Source organism: Phodopus roborovskii, unplaced genomic scaffold (assembly GCF_943737965.1).
Source record: "Phodopus roborovskii unplaced genomic scaffold, PHOROB, whole genome shotgun sequence".
Lineage (NCBI taxonomy): Eukaryota > Metazoa > Chordata > Mammalia > Rodentia > Cricetidae > Phodopus > Phodopus roborovskii.
The window spans coordinates 317,846-343,094 of NW_026125958.1; the positions used below are offsets into that span (position 1 = coordinate 317,846).

The 25,249-nt window shown below is 38.6% G+C and overlaps 1 protein-coding gene across 13 annotated transcripts in view; it reads left to right on the forward strand.

Annotated features, from left to right (window-relative positions):
* Cask (calcium/calmodulin dependent serine protein kinase) overlaps window positions 1–25,249 on the forward strand; it is a 309,975-nt gene that overhangs the window by 202,211 nt on the left and 82,515 nt on the right. For all 13 annotated transcript variants that reach the window (XM_051179168.1, XM_051179169.1, XM_051179174.1 and 10 more), the window contains exons 6-9: window positions 3,284–3,386; window positions 7,278–7,453; window positions 12,917–13,039; window positions 18,644–18,727. In XM_051179168.1, coding sequence (XP_051035125.1) covers window positions 3,284–3,386; window positions 7,278–7,453; window positions 12,917–13,039; window positions 18,644–18,727 — 486 coding nt within the window. The remainder of the gene's footprint in view (window positions 1–3,283; window positions 3,387–7,277; window positions 7,454–12,916; window positions 13,040–18,643; window positions 18,728–25,249) is intronic.

Consider the following 25,249-nt stretch of genomic DNA (forward strand, 5'->3'; position numbering starts at 1 on the left):
ACAGAAATCTTTGCCACCTATCTATACTTCCTGTTCCCATTCCCTGCAGAACCTAGTGCAGTGGACATTTTTATCTCCACTGTGCCACCAATACTGCTTTCATCATGGGTACTAGTGACTTCCAACCTGCCAAATCTAATCATCTGTTCTCAGTTCTCAGTTTAAAATAGTCTTAATAGCATTGATCAATACTAAGCATTTTTTCTTGAAAAAAAAAAAGTTTCTTCACTTGGCTTCTGAAATGCAAACTCTGATGCTCATTTTGTTTCACTGTCTGACCATTCTGTTTTCCTTTGCCAGATTCTTCTCCTCTTTCTGCCCTCCATTTACCCACTAAGACCCAGCTCTCTATCCTCTTCTCCAATAGTAGTCACTCCCTTAGAAATTGATTCCATTATCTTGGCTGTTAGAGTGCTGTTGATCTCCAAATTCACATCTCTAATCTCAGTCCCTGCCCTATCCTTTTTATAAGACCTAGCACTCAATAGTCCATCTTTCAAACTCTTCCCCTAGGATTCCCCATTCCAGTAAATGGAACCTTTATTTTCACTCCAAAGCTAATTGCAAGAACCTGTTTGTCAAGCTTGACCTGCCTCTTTCTCTCACACATCTATCCATCAGCAATCCTCTCAGCTTTACCTTTAGAACATAAGCTCTGTTTGATGAGTTCTTGGCGTGCTCTGTGTATATCAACATCCTCTCATGCCTGATAAGTAGCAGTGGCCTCTTTTCTCATTCTTGTGTTTCTACAATCACTGATCTTCAGAGCAGTCAGAGTGACTCTTTCTAAACCCAAAGGTGAGTATAGTGCTCCATGTTCAGAATTTCTGTTAAGTTTTCCATCATTATCAGTGTAAAATGCACTGTTGACCATGGTTTTAAGGCTGTCTGATCACATTTTTACCACTCTACCTATGCTCATCCTTTCTCAGTTATCCTTCTTTCCAATATTCATACATACCAACCCTCCCCCACATATCTGGACCTTTGTATTTATTGAGTGTCTGCTCTTCCCAGAGTACATGACTTACTTTTATTTTTACTTCATCCTAGTTTCTGTTCAGATTTTGCCACAATAAAAAAGCCCACCCAAATAAAATAGCAGTTCCCAAATCCTCACCACACCAGCTTAATTTTACGTTATATACTTTCTGCCTTATAGTCTATTCACTTGTATCTGTGGATTTGTTGTATTTTACCTAGAGTTCAAATTTTATGGTGCTTCACACATAATTGATTGAAAATGGCTGAATCCACATAGTGATAAGAATTACATAGATTACGGTATCACATTAACCTCAAAATAAATATAGTCAACTGACTATGAGGAATATACCATGGGCTTTTGACTTAAGCATATGCTTTTCCCTAAGAAGATTATAATATGCTTGCACCAGCATGCCCCAGAGACCCTGTTTGGATCTAAGGTGTATCTTCTCCTGTGTCACGCCCTTCCTTTCTCAGGCCTGCGTGTGCTAGGCAAGTGCTCTACACTGAGCTGCAACCTCAGCTCCCATGGACTCTTCTCAGGGTTTTGTCATGCCACTGTGTTCACTATTCATTTGTATGCCTGCTTTTCCTCCCCCCTTCTTTCTCATATACTTGTGTGCACTTATATTTGAGGGTTCACCTTTCTTTATGATAACTATGTAAAGGCCTTTAAAATTGTTCTAACAGTAAAAGTAACTTCTGGAGTATATTTCTGATGCTCTTATTGGGAAGAATAAGGATCCCTCCTACTTGTGCTTATCATTGTCAAACATCTGTATGGGTACACTGGCTCAGTTTTTTTTTGGGCAGGGTGGTGGAGCTGTTTTTTCAAGCCAACTGTCTTGTCAGTTAAACTGACTTATCAGTTCCCAGCACATACACTGGGTGGCTTATACCCACCTGGATGTCTGTCATATAAGAGAGAATAAAAAGTTCTTTAGCTTAAAAGGCTTGTCTTTTCATACTAAACCACATTTTGAAAATCATTCAAATATACTTTCAGATGTATCAGAGATTATAGTAATTGAGCAGGCACCAAAGGTCACTACAACTATTCTTTCCTGACACCACCTCCAACAAACTTCCAAGAAGAAACAGGTGAAGAGGGGGTTCTACAAGGAGACCACCATTGTTACTACAACGTAGGAAAGAAAATAGGTCCACAGGCAAGACATGCCCAGGGAGAAATCGCAAGGAACACAGCTCAATTTAAGTTATGAAAACCCAACATTCACACCTCTAATCCCAGAAATTGGGAGGAAGAGACAGACACATCTCTGTGAGTTTGAGACCAGCCTGGTCTACACTGTAAATTCCAAGATAGCCAGAACTGTGCAGAGAAACCCTGTCTCAAAAAAAACAACAAAATAACCATTTGATTCCTTTTACTCAGGAGTAGAAAAAAATATAAAAAAAAAAAAGAAGAAGAAGAAGAAAGAGGATGAGGAGGGTGAACAAAGAAAGGGCCATTGGAAGCCCCTAAGAGTCAAACTATAGTAACTATAAGTAAAATCACATTGTAGCAGGAGGCAGTATACCATGCTGAAACAAATATAAACTGTCAATCAAATGAAGAGACTACTGAACAAAAAAAGAAAACTGAAAACAATTCTTAACTCTTTAGAGAAAGCATTAAGAAGTGAGAAGAGGACAAAGAATTCAGCATATAAAGTAATTCAGAAGCTTTATTTGTTTGTGTGTTTGTTTGAGGCGGGGTTTCTCTGTAGCTTTAGAGCCTGTCCTGTAAGTTGCTCTGTACACCAGGTTGGCCTCAAATTCAGAGATCTACCTGCCTGTGTACAGCACTACTACCCACCTTCAGAAGCTTGTTTTAACTGAAATTTGTGTATTTATTTATTTATTTAGGTTTTTCAAGATAGGGTTTCTCTGTGTAGTTTTGGAGCCTGTCTTGGAACTCACTCTGTAGACCAGGCTGGCCTTGAACTCACAGAGATCCGCCTGCCTCTGCCTCCCAATTGCTGGGATTAAAGATGTGCACCACCAGTGCCTGGCTCTGAAATTTGTTTTTTTCATAATAAGTTTTTAAATTATTTGTAATACATGTAGTTTTATGGGGGGGCAGAAGACAATCTGTAAGAGTTAGTTCTCTCTCTACCTTGTGAATTCCAAGTTGTCAGACTTGGGCAAGTACCTTTACCCTCTAAGCCATCTTGCCAAACCAATTCTAACATTTTAAAAAGTGCTATTATATTGTATTATTTAGTTTTGTGTAAATTGAATTATTTTCCATTAATTCTTATCTTTGGGTTTGATTGTCCGTTTTTCTTTTCAGCCCCACTGTGTTCTCCTCGCCTCAAAAGAAAACTCGGCACCTGTTAAACTTGGGGGCTTTGGAGTAGCTATCCAGTTAGGAGAATCTGGACTTGTTGCTGGAGGTAAGACCATTGTACCATATTTGTGTGCCCCCTTCAAAACCTAGTAACTTTTAAGTTGGTGTAAAATTTCAAACTAGATACTAATCCAGCCTAAGTATTTCACACCCTGTTCTACCCAGCACTATCAGAGAGTTTTCAACTTAGTAACTCTGCTGCCATAACTAGAATTTCAGTCCCTTAAAAATAGGCTCTGGCCAGGTGTTGGTGGTACACACCTTTAATCCCAGCACTTGGGAGGCAAGAGGCAAGCAGATCTCTGTGAGTTCCAGGACAGCCAGCACCACACAGTGAAAACCTGTCTTGAAAAACAATAACACGAGAATGAGAGAAAATGAGCCAAATTCCTTTTATGTGCGCTGTAATGAATGACTCTGTGTCTGTTACTCCAGATCTGTGTTCTGTTCGTATTCACTGTGGCATGGATTCTATTTCACAAATCTTGACTGAAAGGAGGAAGTATATTCATTAAGTTTGCCTCCATGTTCAGCCATTTTCTTAAAGTCCATGAACCCTCCCCCTAATTTTTATTTTACAACTAGTTTGTTTTTTATTTTCGTTTTTTTTTTTTTACAACTAGTTTTGAACTCATGGCATGTCCATTATTCAAAAATTACTATTCTCTATGCTCTAGAATGAAAATCCCTTTTAAACTTTCTTTTAAGGCAGAATTTCATTTGGCCCAGGCTGGCCTCCAACTTGATAAGGAATCGAAAAAGACCTTAAACTTCTGATCCTCCTAACTCCACCTTCTGAGCACTAGGGTCACAGATGTGCATCATCACACAAAATTTTCATGGTGCCAAGGATAGAACTCAATGCTTGTGCATGCTAGGCAGGCCCTCCACTGAGCTACATCTCTAGCTCTAAAATACTTCCTAATAGTCAAAATACTGTCACTTCTTAATGAACCTTTGTATATATTCTTGAAGTAACTTTTTCAAACATTGCATGCCTTTAAAACACAGGGATCCATGATGTCCCTTAGAAAAAACGTTTTCCTGTTGTCCAAAGTACTTTTGAAATTTTCCTAATGTTTATCAACTTTGGAACAGAGAGCTTTTTTCCCTCTGTAGATTGGAATCTTTGATTACCTGGGCTACCAAATAGAAAGGATTATCTCCTTTACATGTTCAGTATGCTAAACCCACTTAACTTCATCTAACACTTGACTGTTTAGAGAATCCACTTACCTTGAATACCACCTAGAAAATAATTACAATGTAGTAAAACCATTTACCATTAAAATCCATTCATAGTCTTCTCTGGTGAGAACTAAATGCACACACCAGAGGACTTCTGCCTGGCTTTGGTAAAACTGTATAGATTTGTGGCCCCTCATAATTTGCACCTGCTAGTCCATCTGTTTACAATGCCTTTTGTTGTTTAATCTGTCAGGTGTAGTCTTTTGCTTCAAGACCAAACTAGCAATTACTGCCCTTTAAAAGCAAGCACATTATAACCATCATCCCTCCTCTTCCATGTAACCAGAACTATCTAAGTTACCTACTTCCTTACAAAATTTGATCAAGAACATGTAGTAACAGCAAAGACAAGAGATTTGTAAGGAGTGGGAGAGCCATAGCTCATCCCTCTATATATCTGCCAAACCTACCATGGTGGTGAAGACCTAACAAGAGCTTTGGAAATGTTTAAATGAAAGACAGTGGGACCACTTACAGAGATCTCTCCTTACATACCTGTGAAGTTCCTGGAAGTTCGATCTGTTCTGTAGTGGATCTTCTTTGTTAATAGCCAGGATGACAGCTGCAAGTCACCACCAAAAGGTTGACTGACAAGTAACATCCTATGTAAAATAAATAGGAAACTGTAAAATGCCTACAAAAGGTAAAAGAGGCTGTGTATATGGAGATGCAAATCCTAAAGTACTAAAAAGTGTAACCACTCAGAACAACGCCCTCCTGAAGTTTGAGGAAGGGTTTTATCATTGCATTAATATAGCATGTAAATATTTATGTAAATATCTGAGGTATTTCATAAAGAGTTGCATGTTTGGTTTGGTAATTGGTTTCCTGTTCTTAGAATTTTGTGATCAAAGTCATAAACGTCAAGTGGTCACAGGAAAAAAAAAATGAAAATTAGTAGCAAAAGCAAAGAGTTTGCTGAAGTGTTTCACATTACTGATGTAGTTAACATTAGAAAGCCACCAGTGTATCTCTGTTATCTCTGAGCAAATTCTTGAGCTCAGAGTATACATCCTCCAAAGAAAGAGTGCTAACTAGACTGGGTGGTTTGGATTATTCCCCACAAGGAGCCCCCCTCACACACACAGAATGAGTCACTCGACCTGTGTAGGAAGTCGTAGGAGTTGATCGTAAAAGTATCATATGAATTTCTCAGCAAGTACCCGACTGTCCTGGGAGCAGTATTTCTAATGATACCCTGAACCCTTGGCCCTCCTTTTCCCTACTTCTGCCAGCCTCTGCTGTGTCCATCAGATCAGTGTTTATTATCCTGGAACTCTGCCTTATGGAAGCTGCCAGGGAACACGGAGGTTCAGCTCCCAACACTGCAGCTCCTTTATGCTGCTTGAGGAAGCAAATTCAGACAATCCAGAATAAAAACTATTCCTTTCATCAGGTCCTTGTAGTCGGTACTGAGTTTTCATTGCACATTTTGACTGAAGGTGTCTTCTGTGTTGGAAACCTGAGCTTACTCTTGCATTATGAGGAACAGGAGGGAAAGCAGACTAAACTGCAAAGCCCTCTCCATCCCAGCTGAGTTTGATAACCACCAACAGGCCTTTGCAACATATTCTCTGTAGATGGACTGAAAGATTTCTTTGGTTCTTTTTAAACTCTGGACCACAGTGAGATAAAGTATTTTGCAATCTTCAAAGTAAAGATGATCTTGGATTCAGCATAAGAAGAGACAGGCCCACAAACAGAGGAAGGAAGGCAAGGCTGGGCCTGCAAAATGTAAGAGCTGCCAAGTCTGTTAGACAGTGACCCATCCCAAAGTCCTTTCCCTAGAGTTTAAGCCCTTTATCCCTCCATAGAGGAAACGACTGTCTTGAGGGTACTCAGTTAAAGATGGTTATAATGTGCAAGCAGCTAGTCCTAGAAGGAGGAAAAAGGGAAAATTCTTTAAAGATGAAAGTCAGAATCAGATGGTGCTTTGGCATTCAACTCCTATGAGCCAGGCCTGCACACCTTTAATCCCAGCACTCAGAAGGCAGATCTCTGTGAGTTCAAGGCCAGCCTAGTCTACAGACCAAGTTCCAGGACAGCTAGGGCTGTTACACAGAGAACCAAAAAGAAAAAAAAAAAGAGGGAGGGAGTTCCTGATTTTGCTTTAGTGTACGCCATCTGTTTGCTCTCATTTTCTTCAAATATTAGCATTAGGAGTGAGCTAATTCCCTTTCCAGTAACCATTGAGAATTGGCTACAATCAATCTGATAAGAACTTGGCAATTAAAAGTAAGTGTTTTGCCATCAAATTGTTGCTCACTGCCCCTGCCCCTGAGCTGGCTCTAAATTAGTACATTTAAACTTCTTGAAGAAGCAAGAAATAGCTAGACTCGGTGTTTTCAAAAGGTAGTCAGATAAACTATGTTTTCCTTCCATGAATTCCTTTTGTAAGGGAAAATGAAGTAGTGTTAAGAATATTGATTTTGGTAAATTTTTCATTTAGACTGATATTACCTTTTGCTTTTGTTTCTCTGTATAACCTTGGCTGTCCTGGAACTCACTTTGTAGACCAGGCTGGCTTCAGGCTCATTGAGATCCGCCTCTGCCTCCCGAGTGCTGACATTGAAGGTGTGCACCACCTCCGCCCAATTGATACTGTTTTTTTTTTTTAATTTCAGAATTCAAGTAGGAAAAACTCATTTCATAAAAGCAGTTTTCCAGTATGTTGTTGTTTTAAATATAGGACGCGTTGGAACACCACACTTTATGGCCCCAGAAGTTGTCAAGAGAGAGCCTTACGGAAAACCTGTTGATGTCTGGGGTTGTGGCGTGATCCTTTTCATCCTGCTCAGCGGTTGTTTGCCTTTCTATGGAACCAAGGAGAGATTGTTCGAAGGCATTATTAAAGGAAAGTACAAGGTAATGGCTTATGACTTTTATTTTCCATTTGGATTAAAAGATCCCAAAAGGTATTTGAAGTTGCTGTCTGTCTTTGCTCACCAACTGACTGTCACCTAGTTACCAACCCCACCATAGCAAAAGTCTGTGTTGACATCCGGGACCCAGTAGTCTTGTGAAGCACAGTGGGGCCTGGGTAGGTTTGAGTCACCATGAGCTCAATTCAATGAGAAGCAGACCTTTATGGGCCTTTCTTCTATACTTAGGAAAAGGCTTTTATTTTTAAGGCTTTTTTCTTAACTTATAACATTCAAATGGGAATTTCACACAGGTACTTTACAGTCATTTCTTATCCTAATTTTAAATTCCCACCATCATAGCAGACAAATGACTTTATATTACAGAGTAAACTGATATGGTCATCACAACCATATTCCGTAACAATTGAGAGGTATTTTCTCTAAAGAATTGATTTTACTAATTCAATTTTGTATATGTGTCTGCATATGAATGCAGGTGCCTGCAGAGGTCAGAGAGGTGTTTGATCCCCTGGAACTAGAGTTATAGGCAGTGATGAGTCACCCAACATGAATGCTAGGACCCAAACTCCAGAAAAGCTAAGCCATGTTTTCAGCCCTAATTTAGAGGCTTTTGATGTAAGTTAAACATTCATATTCTATAGCTACTGAGCTGAGGTTTTCTCAGCTATTATCATTGCCTTATAATTACCAGGTTACTTCTTTCATTATTTAAGTAATGCTATTTTTGACATTGTGGAGGGTTATATCAAAAAAGACCTAAGGCATCTCAGAAATAAGTAAGCTGAAGGCCCATTCACAGTTCCAATTCTTCTTACCTTTTTAGCCATATTCCAACACTTGCTGCTGGTAGGGTTTGGAACTGTGAGAGTGTGTGTCTTTGTATCTGGTCAAGGCACTTAATGTTGGGGAGTTTTTTTCCCATTGTCACTGAAGCTCATGTTTTGTATTCAACTGAATCATTGCTTCCTTTTTAGCCATGCCTGATACCATAAGACCAAATACAAGTTTAAGTAACACTAGATTCCCAGACTGGGGCCACTAACATTTCCTTTTCATTTTGTCAGTTACAACTATTAAAGATTTATTTGAGTTTTAAGTGTGTGTATATATGTGTTTGTGTGTGGGTATGAATACCAGAGAGCAGGTGCAGTGGAAGCCAGAGACATTGGATCTCCCTACCACTGGGGTTACAGGTGGTTGTTAGGAGCCTTGTGTGGAAGCTGGGAATTGAGGGCAGGTTCTCTGCAACAGCAACACTCATTCGAACAGCTGAGCCATCTTTCTAGCCCATAATGTGGAAAAGTAGTTTCAGAGTTGCACATGGAGGTGAAAATGGTGGATAATTTAGTTTGTTTGCCTTATGCACTGTCAGCTCATAAGAGCAAACAGTATCCTTCTGAAACAGAGTTATAAATATAGGGTTTTTTCCTGCTTCTCTTAGAGTCAGTTGACCACTAGTAAGTAACAGTACTACTTTCAAGGTAAATAAATACTCTAGGAGGTTGCTTTTTAAGCAGTCGTTGCTTCCTACCCTTGGAGATTGTGAGCAATTATCAGAAATACATAGACTGGGCTTTCTGACTGAATGTTACTAAATCAAATGAAGTTGCAAATAATAATAATGTATTGGGAGAGACTCACTTGAAAAGTGCCCCAGGGGCCAGGCATGGTGGTGTTGCCTTTAACCCTAGCACTTGGGAGCCAGAGGCAAGAACATCTCTATGACTTTGACACCAGCCTCGTCTACATAGAAAGTTAAAGACTAGCCAAGGCTACATAGTGAGGCTGCCTCAAAAACACCGGAAAGAAAGGAAGGAAGAAAGAAAGAAAGAAAGAAAGAAAGAAAGAAAGAAAGAAAGAAAGAAAGAAAAGTATCAGGTTAATAAGATAACAGCAATGCTAGCAGCTGAGACATAGTACTTCATATGCACCCGGAACTGCACTGAGCATTTCACTGAATCTTCTCAGCAGCTGATGGCGTAGTCACCATATAATAAAATCTCCCACCTGCCCTTTTGAGTTATAAGCATTTGCTAATAATAGAATTCCTCCTTTTTGTTTGTTCAGTTGCTAACTTCCTGGTTTCCAAGGCAATGTGCTTCATTCCAACAGCGTCTGGTATTTGATTTTGTCTATTTTTAAAGCATTGAATACTTATTTTTATGCCTTGGTAAGAAATTTAGACTGTTTGTGATGTCCAAAAAATCTAGTTATTTTAAAATTTCCTATTCCTAGCAAATGGTGACAATATTATAGGAAGTGATAAGATAGCAGCTTTACCACCATTTCTGTACCAAGGTGTAAAAATAAGAATCCAATGCTTTAAATACTTGAAGCTTTGCTCCTTACAGCTTATTTCCCATTTTCTTTGGCTAATCTCACTTCTTGTTTGTCTTCAAGGCTTCCTTTACAAAAGGCCCAGATTTTCATCAGCAGTTTAAAGTGTAGATCCATTTCTGCCACGTCTGTCTTTATTTTTTTCCATACTGTGATACGACTCTATCAATATGTACTGCTGCTTCTTCATTATGGAAATCATCGATCACACAAGGATAAGGAGAGCCTTGGGCTTCCATAACTAATATATTATAATCTTACTCTGCATTTCATAGACTTTTAGATTATTCCAAAACATCTCAGAAACTAAAATCATTTCCACACCCTGATGGAACTTATCAAAAGCAGCAGTAAAATCCTGATCTTGAACAATTCTAGGAAAAGCTCCATGCCACCTTCTGAGTGTAGTATAGCTCAGTTGGAAGCTGCCCCTACTCTTGTGATTGGACTTAGAGCTGATTCTCATTTGCTGACTTTCTTGATCCTTTTTTTCCATTTTCTTACTACATTTTTGCTAGCATACGAAACAGTGGGTTTCCTTATGAGATTTTTATGTACATATACACACATATATATGCATGTGTATATATATACATAGATATAGATATAGATATATTTGCTACTCCATTATCCACCCTCCCTCCTCCCATCCCCTTCCTCCAAATAGCTCCCCTCTTGCCTTCATGGCATGTATATGTTTTAAATCTAGATTCTGTGTAGGGGAGAAAACCCATAGTATTTGTCCTCTCCCCTTACTTGTTCTTTTAAGGTAGATGTCAGAGAATACTATTACACTGGAGTATGTGCTAGCATTTCAAGTAAATGCTGTTCAAATAAATGACTATTTTCTAACCCAGTCCCTCCCCACCCCCATCCAGTTTTGCCAGCCGAAGGACTATGTTGTCAGGGTTAGACACCCTCATAAAAAGAGAAGGAAATTACCAATGCAAACCCTTTCTTCAGAATTTGTAACCACCAATTTTGGATCTTTTTATTTGCCAAGGGAAAAAAATCAGATTTTGAAGAGCACATGAGTCCCGGGTTAGAGAAGAAGGGTGTCTTAGTTAGACCACTGTGATGAAATACCATGACACACAGCAAGTTGTGGGGGAAAGGGTTTATTTGGCGTACAGATTATAGTCCATCAGTGGGGTGGGTGGGGGAAGCCAACACAGGAACTTGGAAGCAGGGAATGAAGCAGAGACTATGGTCCAGTGTTGAATATGGACTTGTGACGCATGGCTTACTCAGTCTGATTTTTTTATACAACTCAGGACCACGGGATGTGGCCTGGGCCCTCCCCTCCCATATCAATCATTAATCAAGAAAATCCCCACAGACTTATCTATAGGCCAATCTAATGGAGGCATTTTCTCAATTGAGCTTCCCCTTCCTAGACAACTCTAGTTTGTGTCAAGTTGCGTCCCCCCAAAATGATAGGAGAACATAATTGTCTAGGCCCTGCCTAATTAGTAACCACTTTCAAATAGGTCCATTGACCACAATTTCAATAGGGTGGCAATGTTGAAGCAATCTCATTCCAGCCATCCTAAAAATTCAACAAACGAAAGTGGTTGCTTTTGCAATTTTGCTTCCAAGAAAAGGAAAATAGAGCATCCAATTGTAAGAGCTCTCCCCAGTATGGAGATGCTTTTTCCTCCCCATCTGTAAGTTCAAAGCCTGACCTGAGCCAAAGCACAGTATCTATCACTAGCTGTTGGACAAATTGTAATGATTCCTTCATGCTGTGATGCAAGTATTGTGATTTCCTTTGGCTTTAAATAGCTGTATTCATTCTCCATCATTTTCTCTTAAAAGGTGACACTTGGCCTTGCATGTGTGAGGACCAGGGTTCTCCAGCCCTGAAAAACAACAACAACAGTTACAAAAGCCACACTACTACATGAAGCACCTGGCATCAAGCAGCTCCCACATGGTCATTCGATCAGGATCCACCTCCATCACTACCTCCAGTTCCCACTTCCCTTCCCAACTCCAAGCTCTGAGCACTTTCCTTGAGTGTTTTTTCTCATTTCTGGACTTAGAAATATCCCCTTTCCCAGGAGCAGTCCAGCTTTTGCCTCAAAAGATCCGCAACCATTCTCAGAAGTCTTTTTGAAAACTCATAATTCTTACTGTTTGGTTTTATTCAGTGTTACCACGCTAATTGCTTGTCTCCTCTCTAAAAGAAAGGAGTGACTTCACCAAGTACAGTATACAAGTGGAACTAGCTGTTTAACAGGAGTAGGAGTATGGTGATAGTGTATTTTCCCTTAGATTTTGAATACTGTGTTCAGAATATCCAATTAAGGAATTTTTATAGCTTCACATTTAATGTTGCTCCCAATCTTGTTTTAGGGCTTGTGTGCATCTTCCTTCCTTCCTTTACCCCTTCCTTTCTTTCTTCCTTTCTTTCTTCCTTTCTTTCTTCCTTCCTTCCTTTCTTCTTTCCTTTCTTTCTTTCTCCCTTCCTCCCTTTCTTTCTTCCTTTTGAAATTTCTATCCAACCTATGCTGATCTCAAACTCACAATTCACTTAGCCTTAGCCTCCCATTGCTAAAATTGCAGTGACACATACCACACTCAGCACCTGATCCCAGTATTTGAAGACATTGTTTTTCAAACTTTCTTTAGTGGGTGTGGTAGGACAGATCTGTAATGACAGCACCCAAAAGCAACTGGAGGTTCAAGATCAGTCTGGGCTACAGTGTGAATTCTAGTCCATCCTAAACTTAAGGAAATCTTGTCTACAAAACAGAATCTTTCTTAATTTTTCCATTTCCAATATATTCCAGTACTTTGTAGCTCTGTATATTCTACCCTTCTTATCTGAGAATCAAAAACTAGAAACCAGAGTCATGGCCATTCTGCCTTTTAAATATTGAAAATATTACAATATAGCAGCACCAACAAAATAACTGCTGATACAAACCCTCATGTAATGAGGGAAATGATCCCAAAGCATTGCATGGGTTCTCCTATTCCTTGGGAAACCCATCTTCCAATCTCTGTTATTTGCTCTGAAAATAGTAGATTGAAATACTATAGAATGTTAAACAATAGTCAGCATTGAAAATAACTGGAGTGTTCCTTTTTCCCTCCTCAGATGAATCCAAGGCAGTGGAGCCATATCTCGGAAAGTGCCAAAGACCTAGTACGCCGCATGCTGATGCTGGATCCTGCAGAAAGGATCACTGTTTATGAAGCACTGAATCACCCATGGCTTAAGGTACCTGCACTCACGGGTCCCTACCCACACTGGACTTAAAGGCTAACAGCAGTAATGCACCACCCTAGAAGATGGACCTTTTCACTCTTTGCTCGTTTCTCGGCCTTTTCATCACTTCTGTCCATTGTGCTTGCTGTCTTGTACCTTGTCTGAGACATGTAAGATATTCAGCTGTTGGACAGGGCACAAAAGCAGATTAAGGCAGAAGCTGTATGGGCAAACACATGTACCAAAAGAAAAGGAGCAGCTGAAGTGACCATGTTATCTTACATTACCTTTATTTTGGGTGTAACGGTATACTCTGTAGGACTTCACTGGTATAGATTTACTGATTTAAGGGAAAGACACATTTCAAAAGCTTTCCTATCCCATTTTACTAGATTAAGGAAAACCATATCTTGAGGCACCAGGAAATAGTATTGCTTCATTAAATCATCGCGCTGTAATTCCAGCAAATTCCTGCTTTATAAGGAAGAATACATCCTCAGAGATGTCCAGAATTTTTCCCTAAGTCACCAAAGTTGTCACTGATAGAACCAAGACTTTAGTTCAGCCTACCATGGCCCATCATTTATGTTCTTAACCCTGTCCCTTTCACTAACTGTATGGCATTGCTCCGGTTACTTCCTTCTTTCCCACATTATCAGTTTTCTGGTTCTTTTGGGTCTAATGTGTTGTGATTTGTTTCTATTGCTTACATCCACAAGCATGCATACACATTTGTCTTCTTCTGCTCCTACAGATTCCTCCAGCTTCTTCCCCCAATTCTTAGTTCCCTCAATTGCAAAACTAAAAAGAATTATATGTACTCGTTTCTCCAGTCCCTTTCTCTTGAACTCATACTAGTCAGGATCTCAATCCTACCAACCCCACTGAAACAGCTCTTATTGGCAATGGGTATGTCTTAGTAGAGTACTCACCTAGCATGTGCAAGGCCCTAAGTTTGAACCCCAGAATCTAAAAATCTCAAAAGAAAACAGCTCTTTTCTAGTCACTACTGACCTTCACATTTCCGTTGTTAAACCTAGTGATCAGATCCCAGGGCCAGACCTTCTTGGTCTGTTGACAAAGTTCCATCTCCTGAAACTTTCTTTCCTTGGCTCCAGAGGATACCTGTCCTCTGTTTCCCTTCTGCTTGTCTGGCTGACTCCCCTCAGATCTCGCTGATTTTCCCTCATTTCCATACCTACCACATCACATAGATATACCACTGCCTGGCCTTCATCCTTGCTCCTCATCCTTTTTTTTCCCCCCATCTCACTCTGTACCTGGGAGACCTCATTGAGTTTTACTGCCTGTAAGTGTCTGTCCATGATGAGGCCTGAATCCAGGCCTCTCTCCTGAAGTATTCTTCCTTAACCTGCTATCTAACAGGGTTTCCTGATACCTTTCTGGTTTTACCCTGCCCTTGTCTCCTGAGCCTCAGTTTGTGTCATTCTGGCCTCCTTGCTGATTGATCCTCAGGCCACAGGTACATGGATGCCTCAAACCCTCCTGGGTTAGCCATACCCTTTGCCTAGAATTTTCTTTACCTAGGTTACTTTGTGATATGTTCCCTCACCATCATCAGATTCTTATTTAAATACCAGTTTCTTGGAAAATCTTCCCTGGCTATTATACCATGCTGCTTCATCCAGGGTTATGCAAGATACTAAGATACATAAAAATATTGGTTAATAATGTATTCCTGGTGATGATGACATGTAATAATGTTATAGAGCAATTTTGACATTTCAGTGAATCTTAATTCTTGGAAATATTATTTCCTGGAATGAGGGCTATTGTTTGTTATAAAGCACTTTCCTAGCATGCATAAAATCCCAAGTACAGTTCCCAATAACATTAAAAAGAATATTACTTTTGAAATAAGCATTCAACCTTTTTTAATACTAATATTTCTTATTTTCCCAGCAAAGAATCGATTCGTCAGTATTTTTTCACTTTTTTAGTTTTAGCATTTTTTTCCTGATATGAAAAGAACAGCTTAGAAGATTACTATTCTTTTTTACTTCTACCAGTTTTCTCCAATGAAGCTCTTTTGCCATTTAGAAGTTATTTTTGCTGCCAAATAAGGACAATAGCAGCTGCTTAAGTCATTTTTAAGATCCTTTAAAAAATGTCTTAGCATTATACAAGTTAAAGTGGCTTTCATTATCAAAGCCTATCTTGGCTAATAACATATTTCTTTCTGGAAATTCTTGTCTCTACCAATGATTATAGTTCTCATCCTGAGTAGTCTGAGCTCCATACAGAATAGATTCCTGGCACTAAATGCTTAAAATGTCAGTAACATAAAAGGAAAAGTCTGGAAAGCTGAACTCAGAGTCACTTCCATGTGTGAAGTACTGGTTATTCTCATTACTTATTTGTCATGTGGAGACAAAGAAGTCAGTGAGGAGCTTATCTCACTGGAAAGAGCAACTTTATGTTACATTTAGCCCTTGTTAATGTATATGTGTGTCCCATTACAATGGATGTAAGTTTCGTTGATTGGGAATGGCTAAAAATGTAAGGCTTAATGAAAATGCCCCCAGTAACTACAAAATAAAGAAATAGAATGATGAAAATTCATGTAATAAGGGCTATCCAAAGTCAACATTATTTTGAGTCAATACTGACAGCAAAATAATTATTTCTTTGGTTTAAAAGAGTAGGTCTTTCTTATTTATTCCATGTTGAAAAAGACTCTGAGTATTAAACCAGGTAATATATGAATGCCTTATAGTTGTTGACTTGCAGCTGTTTAACATCTCTATCTATCCGAATTAATGAGGCTTGCTATAAATATCCATCCCAACAGTAGTAGGATTAAGTACAGGCAGAGTTCAGTGTTACAGTTGTAATAAATTTCCTAGTCGGGAAGGAAGACAGAGCCAGGATGCAAAATAGCCATAAAATATCCTCTTCCCCATGGGCTTTTCTTGGAGCTCATTGGTCAGTGTTACTTGTCCTTTGGCTTTTCAGGCTGCAACCTTATACCTAGGGTAGGAAGTGTTAGGAATCAAAACTATAGTAAAATAGAATAAAGAAAATAGCAGCAATATCAGCTTAACCTTTCACCTGAAACCCTGGGATCCCTAAAGTATCTACCTTCCTTTCTCCAGCTTTCGGTCTTCTAGCCATTATATCCAGTAACTGATCCTGGGTCTTCACTCTGCAGAAGCATGTGATGAAATGTGCTTGCTCTGTCTCATCACTCACCACTAGATAGTCATCAGTCATCTCACTACTTCACTTCTGAACCAATTTCCATATTGTCAATACCTAATACTTTGGGGAATATGTGTATGCTATTAGGTACAAAGTGTTTTCTAAAACACTGTAAACCCCATTTGTTACCATGTATCCAAACAAGACATACATGTTTCAAGCTGCTTGCCCTAGTTTTCTCAGTACAGTTGGAATCAGACTTCAGTTACTCACACCCAAAATTGTGGTGTATCTTGGTGTCCTCTTCCTCAAACTACCCATGTTTAGTCTATCACAGCATCCTGTTCTATCTGCAAAATACATGCAGAACTAAAAGCTTCTATTATTTAAGGGACACTATTAACAGAATGAAAAACAAACTACAAACAGAATAAATCCTTCCAAATTATGTATCTGATAAATGTCTTAATCTAAAGAATGTAAAGAATTCTCAAAACTCCATAATAAACATAAAATCTAATATGAAAATACTTGAGCAGACATTTTTTACAAAGGCAAAGCTACTCAATATTAGTAGTCATTAGGGAAATCTAAATAATGCCACAGTGAGATTCCTGTACACTTGTGTTAGAGTGGCTAAAATAAAAATTACTGGAGCTGAACAGATAGCTCAACAGTTAAGAGAACTGGCTGCTTTTCCAGAGGGTTCAAGTGGCTCACAGTGATCTTTAACTCCAGGTCCATCTTCTGGCTTCCATGGGCACTGCAAACACATGATGCATATACATACATGCAGGCAAAACATGCATATATTAAGTAAATCAAATTAATAAATGACTAACCACACCTAGTGTTGACAAAGCTATAGAACAACTGGAACTCATGCTGTTACTGGGAATGTAAAAGGATACACCCAATTTGTAAAACAGTTTGACCACCTCTTAAAAAGCCATTCTATCTGCTCCTTAGATAAATTAAGTGTATATTCATACAAAGACTGAGGGGCATGTGAATGTTCCTAAGAAGTTGTTTTACATATACTTATTTATTTAGGTGGTGTGCTATGGCACACGTTGGAGGGAGAGGTCAGAGGGTAGCTTGTGGAGTTGGTTCTCTCTTCTTGTAGGTTCTGGGGATCAAACTCAAGTCATGAGGCTTGGCAGCAGGTGCCTTTATCCCTGCTATCTCATAATAAAGGCAGCCTAGCCTCCCTCATCCTCATCATCCCTCCCATCTAATCTGTCCATACTGTGCCATCACTGCATTCTCTCTACATGTATTAATCTGCCTTCTCTTTATCCTTACATTTTTGTGGTGGGTACTTGTTCTATTTCAACCACTGTCTCTGTAAATAGCACCACAACTGCCATTCTGGCTAGTTCTGACTTGAATTTCTCAAATGGCTAGTGAGGTCTAGCATGTTTTCATAATATTTATTGACCATATTTATTCCATCTTTGGAGATCTGTCCGTTTCATTAGCCCATTTGTTGAATTGGTTGTTCCTTAATTCTTGTTAGACCTTTAAATATTTCAGATACAACTTCTCTGTCAGGTGTCTGGCCAGCAAAGATTTTTTCCCCCTTCCATAGGTTGCTTTTTTAGTCAATTGACAGTTTCCTTTGCTGTACAGAAGCCTTTTAATACCATCTGGTCCCATTTGTTGATTGTTAACCTTAAGTGACCAAGTCCTATTGAGAAAAACCCTCCCTAGACCTATATTTGCACGTTTCACCTCTAACAGTTTCAGAATTTCAGGTTTTATAGTTAAATTCTTTGATCCATTTGAAGTTGACTTTTGTGTGGGGTGAAAGATAGGAATCTAGTTTCATTTTTCTAAGATAAAATTCTAAATTGCTCTACTGGAATTCTAAAGGGCTGCCACAAAGGAAGTGATTTCTTTCTGGGCAAGGATTGAAGCAGACCCTGCATGGAGGAAATGGCTGGATTGGATACCCTTGAAAAGTCTGTCCTAGTTGGAAGACTTGGTGATTTTTGTAGTCCAGTTAGTTATTCCTGTCAGTACAGAACGGTGAATCAGTGTAGCCTCAATTTTTAAATCCTCATTTTACCTGACAGTTCATGTTGAAGAGAACTTCAGCACAACGATACATATATGAAAATGGCATCATAAAATCTGTTATTTTGCATAATAGCTAAAAAAAAATTAAGTAGAAAAGGCTAACTTCATATTTTTATAACCATTATAACTTTAGCCACAGGCCTATAAATTAGATAATCTATTACTTTAGTCCTTTGTTCTTGCTAGAAATACTATTTAGCCATCAATTTTAGTGTTTATATTATATTAGAATATGTACCAGTATATGGAATAAAATAACCGATTTCCTAAAATTAGATCTAAACTTCACATCTAAGATTTGACCTTCATAATTCATGTTAACCTTCTTCACTTTTTTCAGTAGTAGTGTATGATCATAATCTTCTTTTATAGGAGCGGGATCGTTATGCCTACAAAATTCATCTTCCAGAAACAGTAGAACAACTGAGAAAATTCAATGCAAGGAGGAAACTAAAGGTAAATGTTAAAAACACCAAAAAGCCTATTACATAGAGTTGATGATCATGCTTTTATTCCACTTTGATTCCTACAGACACATCCTCATATTAACATTATTTTTCCTATAGCTAAATTATTTCTAAACATTGTTGCCATCTCAGTAAACATTTGTGTTGTTAAGATCACTATAAGTTAATGATGCAGTAGGAATCAAAACAAAATTTAGCAACTAGAACACATATTTTTTTGTTTTTTTTTTGTCTTTAAAATTCATAGCAGAAATATGGTTATATTATGAATTTAAGCTTTGGTTTTCCAAACATAAATATTTTGACAGAAAAAATAACATGACATACATCTATAATCTCACCACTGAAAAGCCTGATGCAAGAGTTTCATGAGTTTCAGGCCAGCCTGGGCTACATAATGAAACACTGCTTCAAAATTAAGCCAACAATGAGAATAACACTTTAAATATTTCAAGTGTGATTTTTCAGTATAAACTGCAGCTGGGTTAACATTGAATGTAGAGTTGAACAACCATCATAAAGCAATAAGTGAAAGCCCCCCGCCATAATCTATAAGAAAATGTTTACAAACCACCTGCCATCCTTTGTTCTTCCTAGTTAGTTTTCTTGCCACTCTCCTTATCCCCTGCCTCAAAAAGTGAAAAGGCACAATGATAATGACCCCTCGAGGGGAGCCATTTTACTTCAGAACTTTCTGGAAAAGACCCACAATTCAGTGGTGGAGGTCTCGCACTCTGTGCCACAGAGATGCAGAGGAAATGACTAATGCTTACTTGATCTGTGCTACTGAGTGTGTTCTGTAAGTGGCTGGCTAGATAATGGTTTCTAGTTACCTGACTCCTACCTGCTGCAAAATTTCTTGAGTATTTTCAGATGTCCTAAATTATAATACTGTTAATTTATTATTCTTTACCCCTTGAAGATTATGAATGATTTTATATAGCGGTAGATGTTATGTAAATATTTGGGGAAATTCTTAAGTTAAAAAAGTGCCATGGAAGGCTGAAATGCCCAAAATGATATCCATTAGCCACATGTTCCTCTGTGAATATAAGTTACTTAAAATTTAAAATTCCAAGCACCTGTTCCCTGTTCATACCATCATGTTTCAAGAGCTCGGTAGACTAGCTACTATATTGAACAGCACAGTTACAAAACGTCCCCACACTTGTAGAAGATTCTATTGGATGTTAAATGCTACTAAACAGCAAGCGAATTGGTCACATATTATTAATGCTGAACATTCTTATTTAAGCTTTTCTCCTAATTTTTTTTTTTTTTTTGTTGTTGTTGTTGTCAGGACTTCAAACTGGCTCTTCTCTATCTGCTTTTATAAAATCCTTAGCAAAAATAATTATTAATGATATGCCATCATTGAGCTAGTGCCCAAAGAAGTTTCTTTTTTTTTTTAAGGGTTTCTCTGTGTGGCCCTGGCTGTCCTGGAACTTGCTATGTTGTAGATCAGGATGGCCTCAAACCCAGAGATGGACTGCCTCTGCCTCCCAAGTGCTGGGATTAAAGGCGTGCACCAGCACCACCTGGCCAAAGAAGTTTCTTAAGGCTTGACATCTTTGCCTTGACATCTACCTAAACTGGTATAGGCACCAAATAAAAAAATAAAAAATAAATCATTCAAAGTAAAATTTAGTCATCTCTTTTGCAGTTTGTTTCTTGTCCAGTTGTCTAAAGAAACTGTGTCTGTGCTTCTTTCTTAACTCTTCTCTACATCTTTTTAATCCTTGGCCCTGCTTTGGCCTCACATAACATTACACTATGTAAGGTTGAGCCTTCCATTGTCCAAATACAGATGCTTCACTTAGGCTTGGGTTCACCCATCACAGGAGACGTATTCTTCCCCTGGTGCCATGGAAGCAGACTTAGACCAAAAATAGCCAAACTGGTGACTAAGATTCATTTGGACAGGGCCAAACTATAACAACAAATAGGGGTCATGTGGATTTACCACATCCCTTTGCAGGCTATTTAAAGTCTCAAGACCAGCCAAGCAACATAGAATTAGAAATGTCAGCCTAATCATTATGGGCTTGTTTTAGGTTCTAGCAAGGTTGCATTCCTGAGAATTGTCAGCCACCAGGTTAACACATACCATTCCTGCCCTCCTCAAGGAACTTATTCTCTTCCTTATGCCTCTCCTATTAACTTCTAGAACAAAGGTTGTAACTTCCCTGGTTTACAACACCCTACCACCCCACAGTTTATTTCCCCAAGTGAACAGTTAGGTGCCCACTCATGTTTTACTGCAGACACTGATTTGAACTTCCCCAAATGGTACAGCAGCCTAATTTTTAAGGCTACTTTAGAAGTGATTAAAAAAGAAAACTCACTGAAAGCTGATTATTGAATTTTGATTATGGTAGCAGAAGAATCATACAATACAGAAGAGCTGCTCTTGCTATGATTTGTAGGCAAATCCCAGTTCTGACACTCCCTCATTGAAAGCCTTGAGAAAGTTACCTAACATTTTTGTGCCTTGATGTGTGTCATTATCTGTTAAGTATGCATAGTGGTAGCTACTAATTCCTAGGAGTAGCAGGATTCAATGAGTTACTGTGGTAAATGCTCCAAAAATGGTTTTTACTGCAACTTTGGGCTTTTTGTTAATACATTATTTTGATTTTAATGGTAATACCTTTAATTTAGTGGTCTATAAATGATTGTAATTCCTGAATAACCATCATGTACCATTTCAGATTCTTGCTAGTCATTCAACTTTAATATATTAGAGCTTTTAGGAACTTCTATTACTTTTTTATTTATTTTGTATGCCTAAAGGGCAGGGAACATACATGCCATACTAGGCATGTGGAGGTCAGAGGACAACTTGTGGGAGTTAGTTTTCTGCTTTCGCATGTGGGTTCCAGTGATTGAACTCAAACACTCAGGCTTGGTGGCAGGTACCTTTACCCACTGAGCAATCTTGCCAGCTCTTAGGAACTTTAAAAATTGCACAAAACACTGGAAATATTTACTGAATAATCTCTGTTCTTATTTTTCTTCCAAAGAAATTATGCTTAAGACTTTTCTCGCTTATTTTGATCATTTCCCTTTACATTATCTACAAGAAGTTCTCTTACTTGTAAAGTTATACTCACTCCCTTGCCACTATTTTCCTCAAGTAGTATAGTGATCATGTAACATGTAAGACCCGTATGTGCCTGAAATATTTCTGTCTTGAATTCCATATATTCTACTGTTTTTATATGCAAACATGCTTCTGATAAAGTGTAATAATAAATTAGGAACAGTAAGAGTAACAATAGCTCATAGTAAGATGCAATAATTGTAGCACTATGCCATTGTAAAGGTCATTTAAAGCATATAAAATATTGACTTCATGGATTTTCCCTGTAATTGTTTCATACCAAGATTATAAGTTACTGGAACTAAGTAAAAAGGGAAACAACTCTACACTTCCCATGTAAGGACTTTGGATCAGCAGATCAGCACCACCTAGAACATATCAGGAGTAGAGATAACTGACTGGGTCATGATATATTCAGACAAGGCTTCCATTTGAGAAGAGAGTAAAATTGTCTTGGCAGATGATCCATATTGTAGAAAATCCTAAGAAATTCACTGGAAAGAACAAGTTCATATCAAGTATATGTTATGAATCACTATAAACATGAACCAACCATTCATATATGAGCAATAAAGAGTCTTAAGAGGAAATTAAGGCATAAGTCTACTCATTGAAATGTTCAGAAATAAATCCAGCAAAAGAAATACAGGGTGTGTAAACCAAATTCCTGGGAGAATTGGGAGTCTAAGTAAAGGGAGATGTAATGTTCATGGCCCTGAAGACTGTGTTATCTAGGCTATGAGGGGGATGTGTACTCTGAGGTGTGGACTCCTTAAGTGATATGTTAGTTACTTAGTTACTGTCTCATTGTTACAACAAAATGCCTGACACAAGCAACTTAAGGAAGACAGTTTACTTTGGCTGACTGTTTGCGTATATGAGGACATGACAGCATGTATGAGGGAAGGAGTCATGTTGTGTCTGCCCATAGTCATGAAGCCAGGAGAGATGGATGCCAGTAATTGGTGTCCTTTCTCTTTTGTCAGTCTTGGTCCCCAGAACAAAGAATAGCGCTGCAACAATTGAGTGGATCTTCCATCCTCAGTTAATCCTCTTGAGAAACTCTCACAGACTCACCCAGTGTTGGAATCTTTGATGATTCCAAGTGCAACTAAGTTGACAGCAGAAATTAAACATCATGGGAGGGTATACTGCCTTCTGTCTTGGGCACCAGCTATTAAAGGAGTCTATTGGCATATGAGCTTGTTAATCTAGGGAAAGCTCAATAGGATATCTGTTCCAAAAGTTATTCCCTTTGCTTCTATAATGAAGCAGAACACGTTATGTATGCATGTATGAAATTCTCAAACAGTTAAAATGCTTCATAAATTAAAATATCTTTACATGAAAGTGGTATGTTTTAGAATAAAATATTTTGATCCTTTTCACTATCACTACTGATTTTTGTATAAGCAGAAATTACCTGTCTACAATAATTTTCATTTCAATGTGTTTGCTGTTTAAAGTAACTTCTATTAAACAAATATAATGGAACATTAATATAGATTTGGGACCTTAAAGGAAAGAATTCTATCTAAATAGAAGCACTATCCTATATTTGAGTGCAATCAGTTTAGGAAATTGAGCCAAGCGTGGTACCACACACCTGTAATCCCAGCTCTGAAGCAAGGTTTCAAGGCCAGCCTAAGGTATCTAGCCACACTCTCTTGTAAAAAACTTTTCCTCTGACAAATAACACAAGACTGAGTCCCTAAGCATTCAGTCATAGATGGGAGATGGTTCCTGGGACCACACCCCATTCTGAGAAGCTAATGGCAGTCTAGGTTCACTGGGGGAGAAGTCATTATCTTTCTTTGTGTAGTCACAAGTGAGTTGCCCATGTTCCAGTGGACAGCTCCACACCCATATCAATGCAGGGAGGTCCCAAAGTAAAAACAGACCCAAAACAAAAAGATATGAAAGTAGGAGGACGTAGGAGGAGTGTGACCAGAGTATTTTAAATACATGTAGAAACTGTCAAATGAGAAATTCTCTTTAAAAGGAAGAGAACACAGCAAGGGGGATTTCTGACAACTCTGTATGGCTTTCCTTTATTGGTTCTGCAAATGGCACAAGTATTCCTTGCCTGCTTCTCTGCCTGCTGATCAGTCTCCCCCAAGTACTTGAAAAGCAGGAAATTTTCATTTTCTCATAGTTTTCTTAACAGATTTGGAATAGTCTTAACTTAAAATTATGTTTCATCCTTAAAACATGCTAAAGCATACCTAGTAAATCTGAATGGCAAGCTTCTTTGTCAAGGTTGAATAAACCAAAAAATGGAGAACTACTTATATATCATTTATATTGCTGTACCCAACTGGCTGTTCACTAGCTATAGTGTACTGTGGGAGTTGGAAAACGGTGGCCTGGGGGTCCAGTCTACCCTTTAAGTGATGTTAATTTTATTGAGAATCGGTACCATATATTCATTTACATTTGATGTGTTGTTGCTTTTGTGTGCTTTGGTGGCCAAGTTGAGTAGTATCAAAAGAAACCATGTAGCCTTCAAAGACTAAAATATTTATGAACTATCCCTTTGTAGAGTGGGAAAAAAACCTGTTAACTCCTGGTAGAGTAGAAACCCTTAAATTAGGAAGAATGATCAATGGGTCTCAGTTCTGAGCACTCTTGGTTACTCCTTTAATCATAACAAGTTGCTAAATTTGTCTGGACCTCAGGTTTCCCACCTATGAAATGAATCTTTTAGAATGGCCCATCACTGAGATTGGCTCTCAAAGCTTAATAAAATTCTGTGACTCTGAGCTATTTTGAAACTGTTTTCCAATTACACATAATTGCCTTGCATTGGCTAGTGGAACCATGTATGGTCACACTGGGCCGAGAAAACTAAATAAACCAAACTGCTAACCATAGACCAGAGAAATCAGGAACTCACTGTTTCAAAGAAATTTTTCTCCCAGGCTCTTTGAAGTACTAGTGTAGTATTTGTTTATAGGATCTTCAACTACAGAAGTAGCTGGGAAAAGCCTTAAAACCTAACACTAACATACCAAGAAACTTGGTTGAACTTCACTTGGAAATAAAACATCTCTAAAATTCTGATTTGGGTGTGGGAAATAGGATTTGATGCATAACAATTCCATTCTGCCCAGCTTTTAGGGAACATGTATAATATGCAAAATGAAATAAGATTCTTCTGTAGCTTTGAGAGCTAGATAGCTGGCCACACTCCCCTTGTCTGCCATGTTGTGGTGAGGGCGAGGGAAAGATGGCCACCTTCTACCCCTGCCACTTGGGGTGGATGAGGGAGTTGATCCCACCTCCTTACTAGCTGAAACACAGGAGAAAGTGGACTCTGAATCTTACCTGGGCAGTACAGTACCATGTTGGCAGAGGTGTGGGTGAACCAGCCCTGATGTTGTGAACATGGGAGAGCTGCCTCCTTTA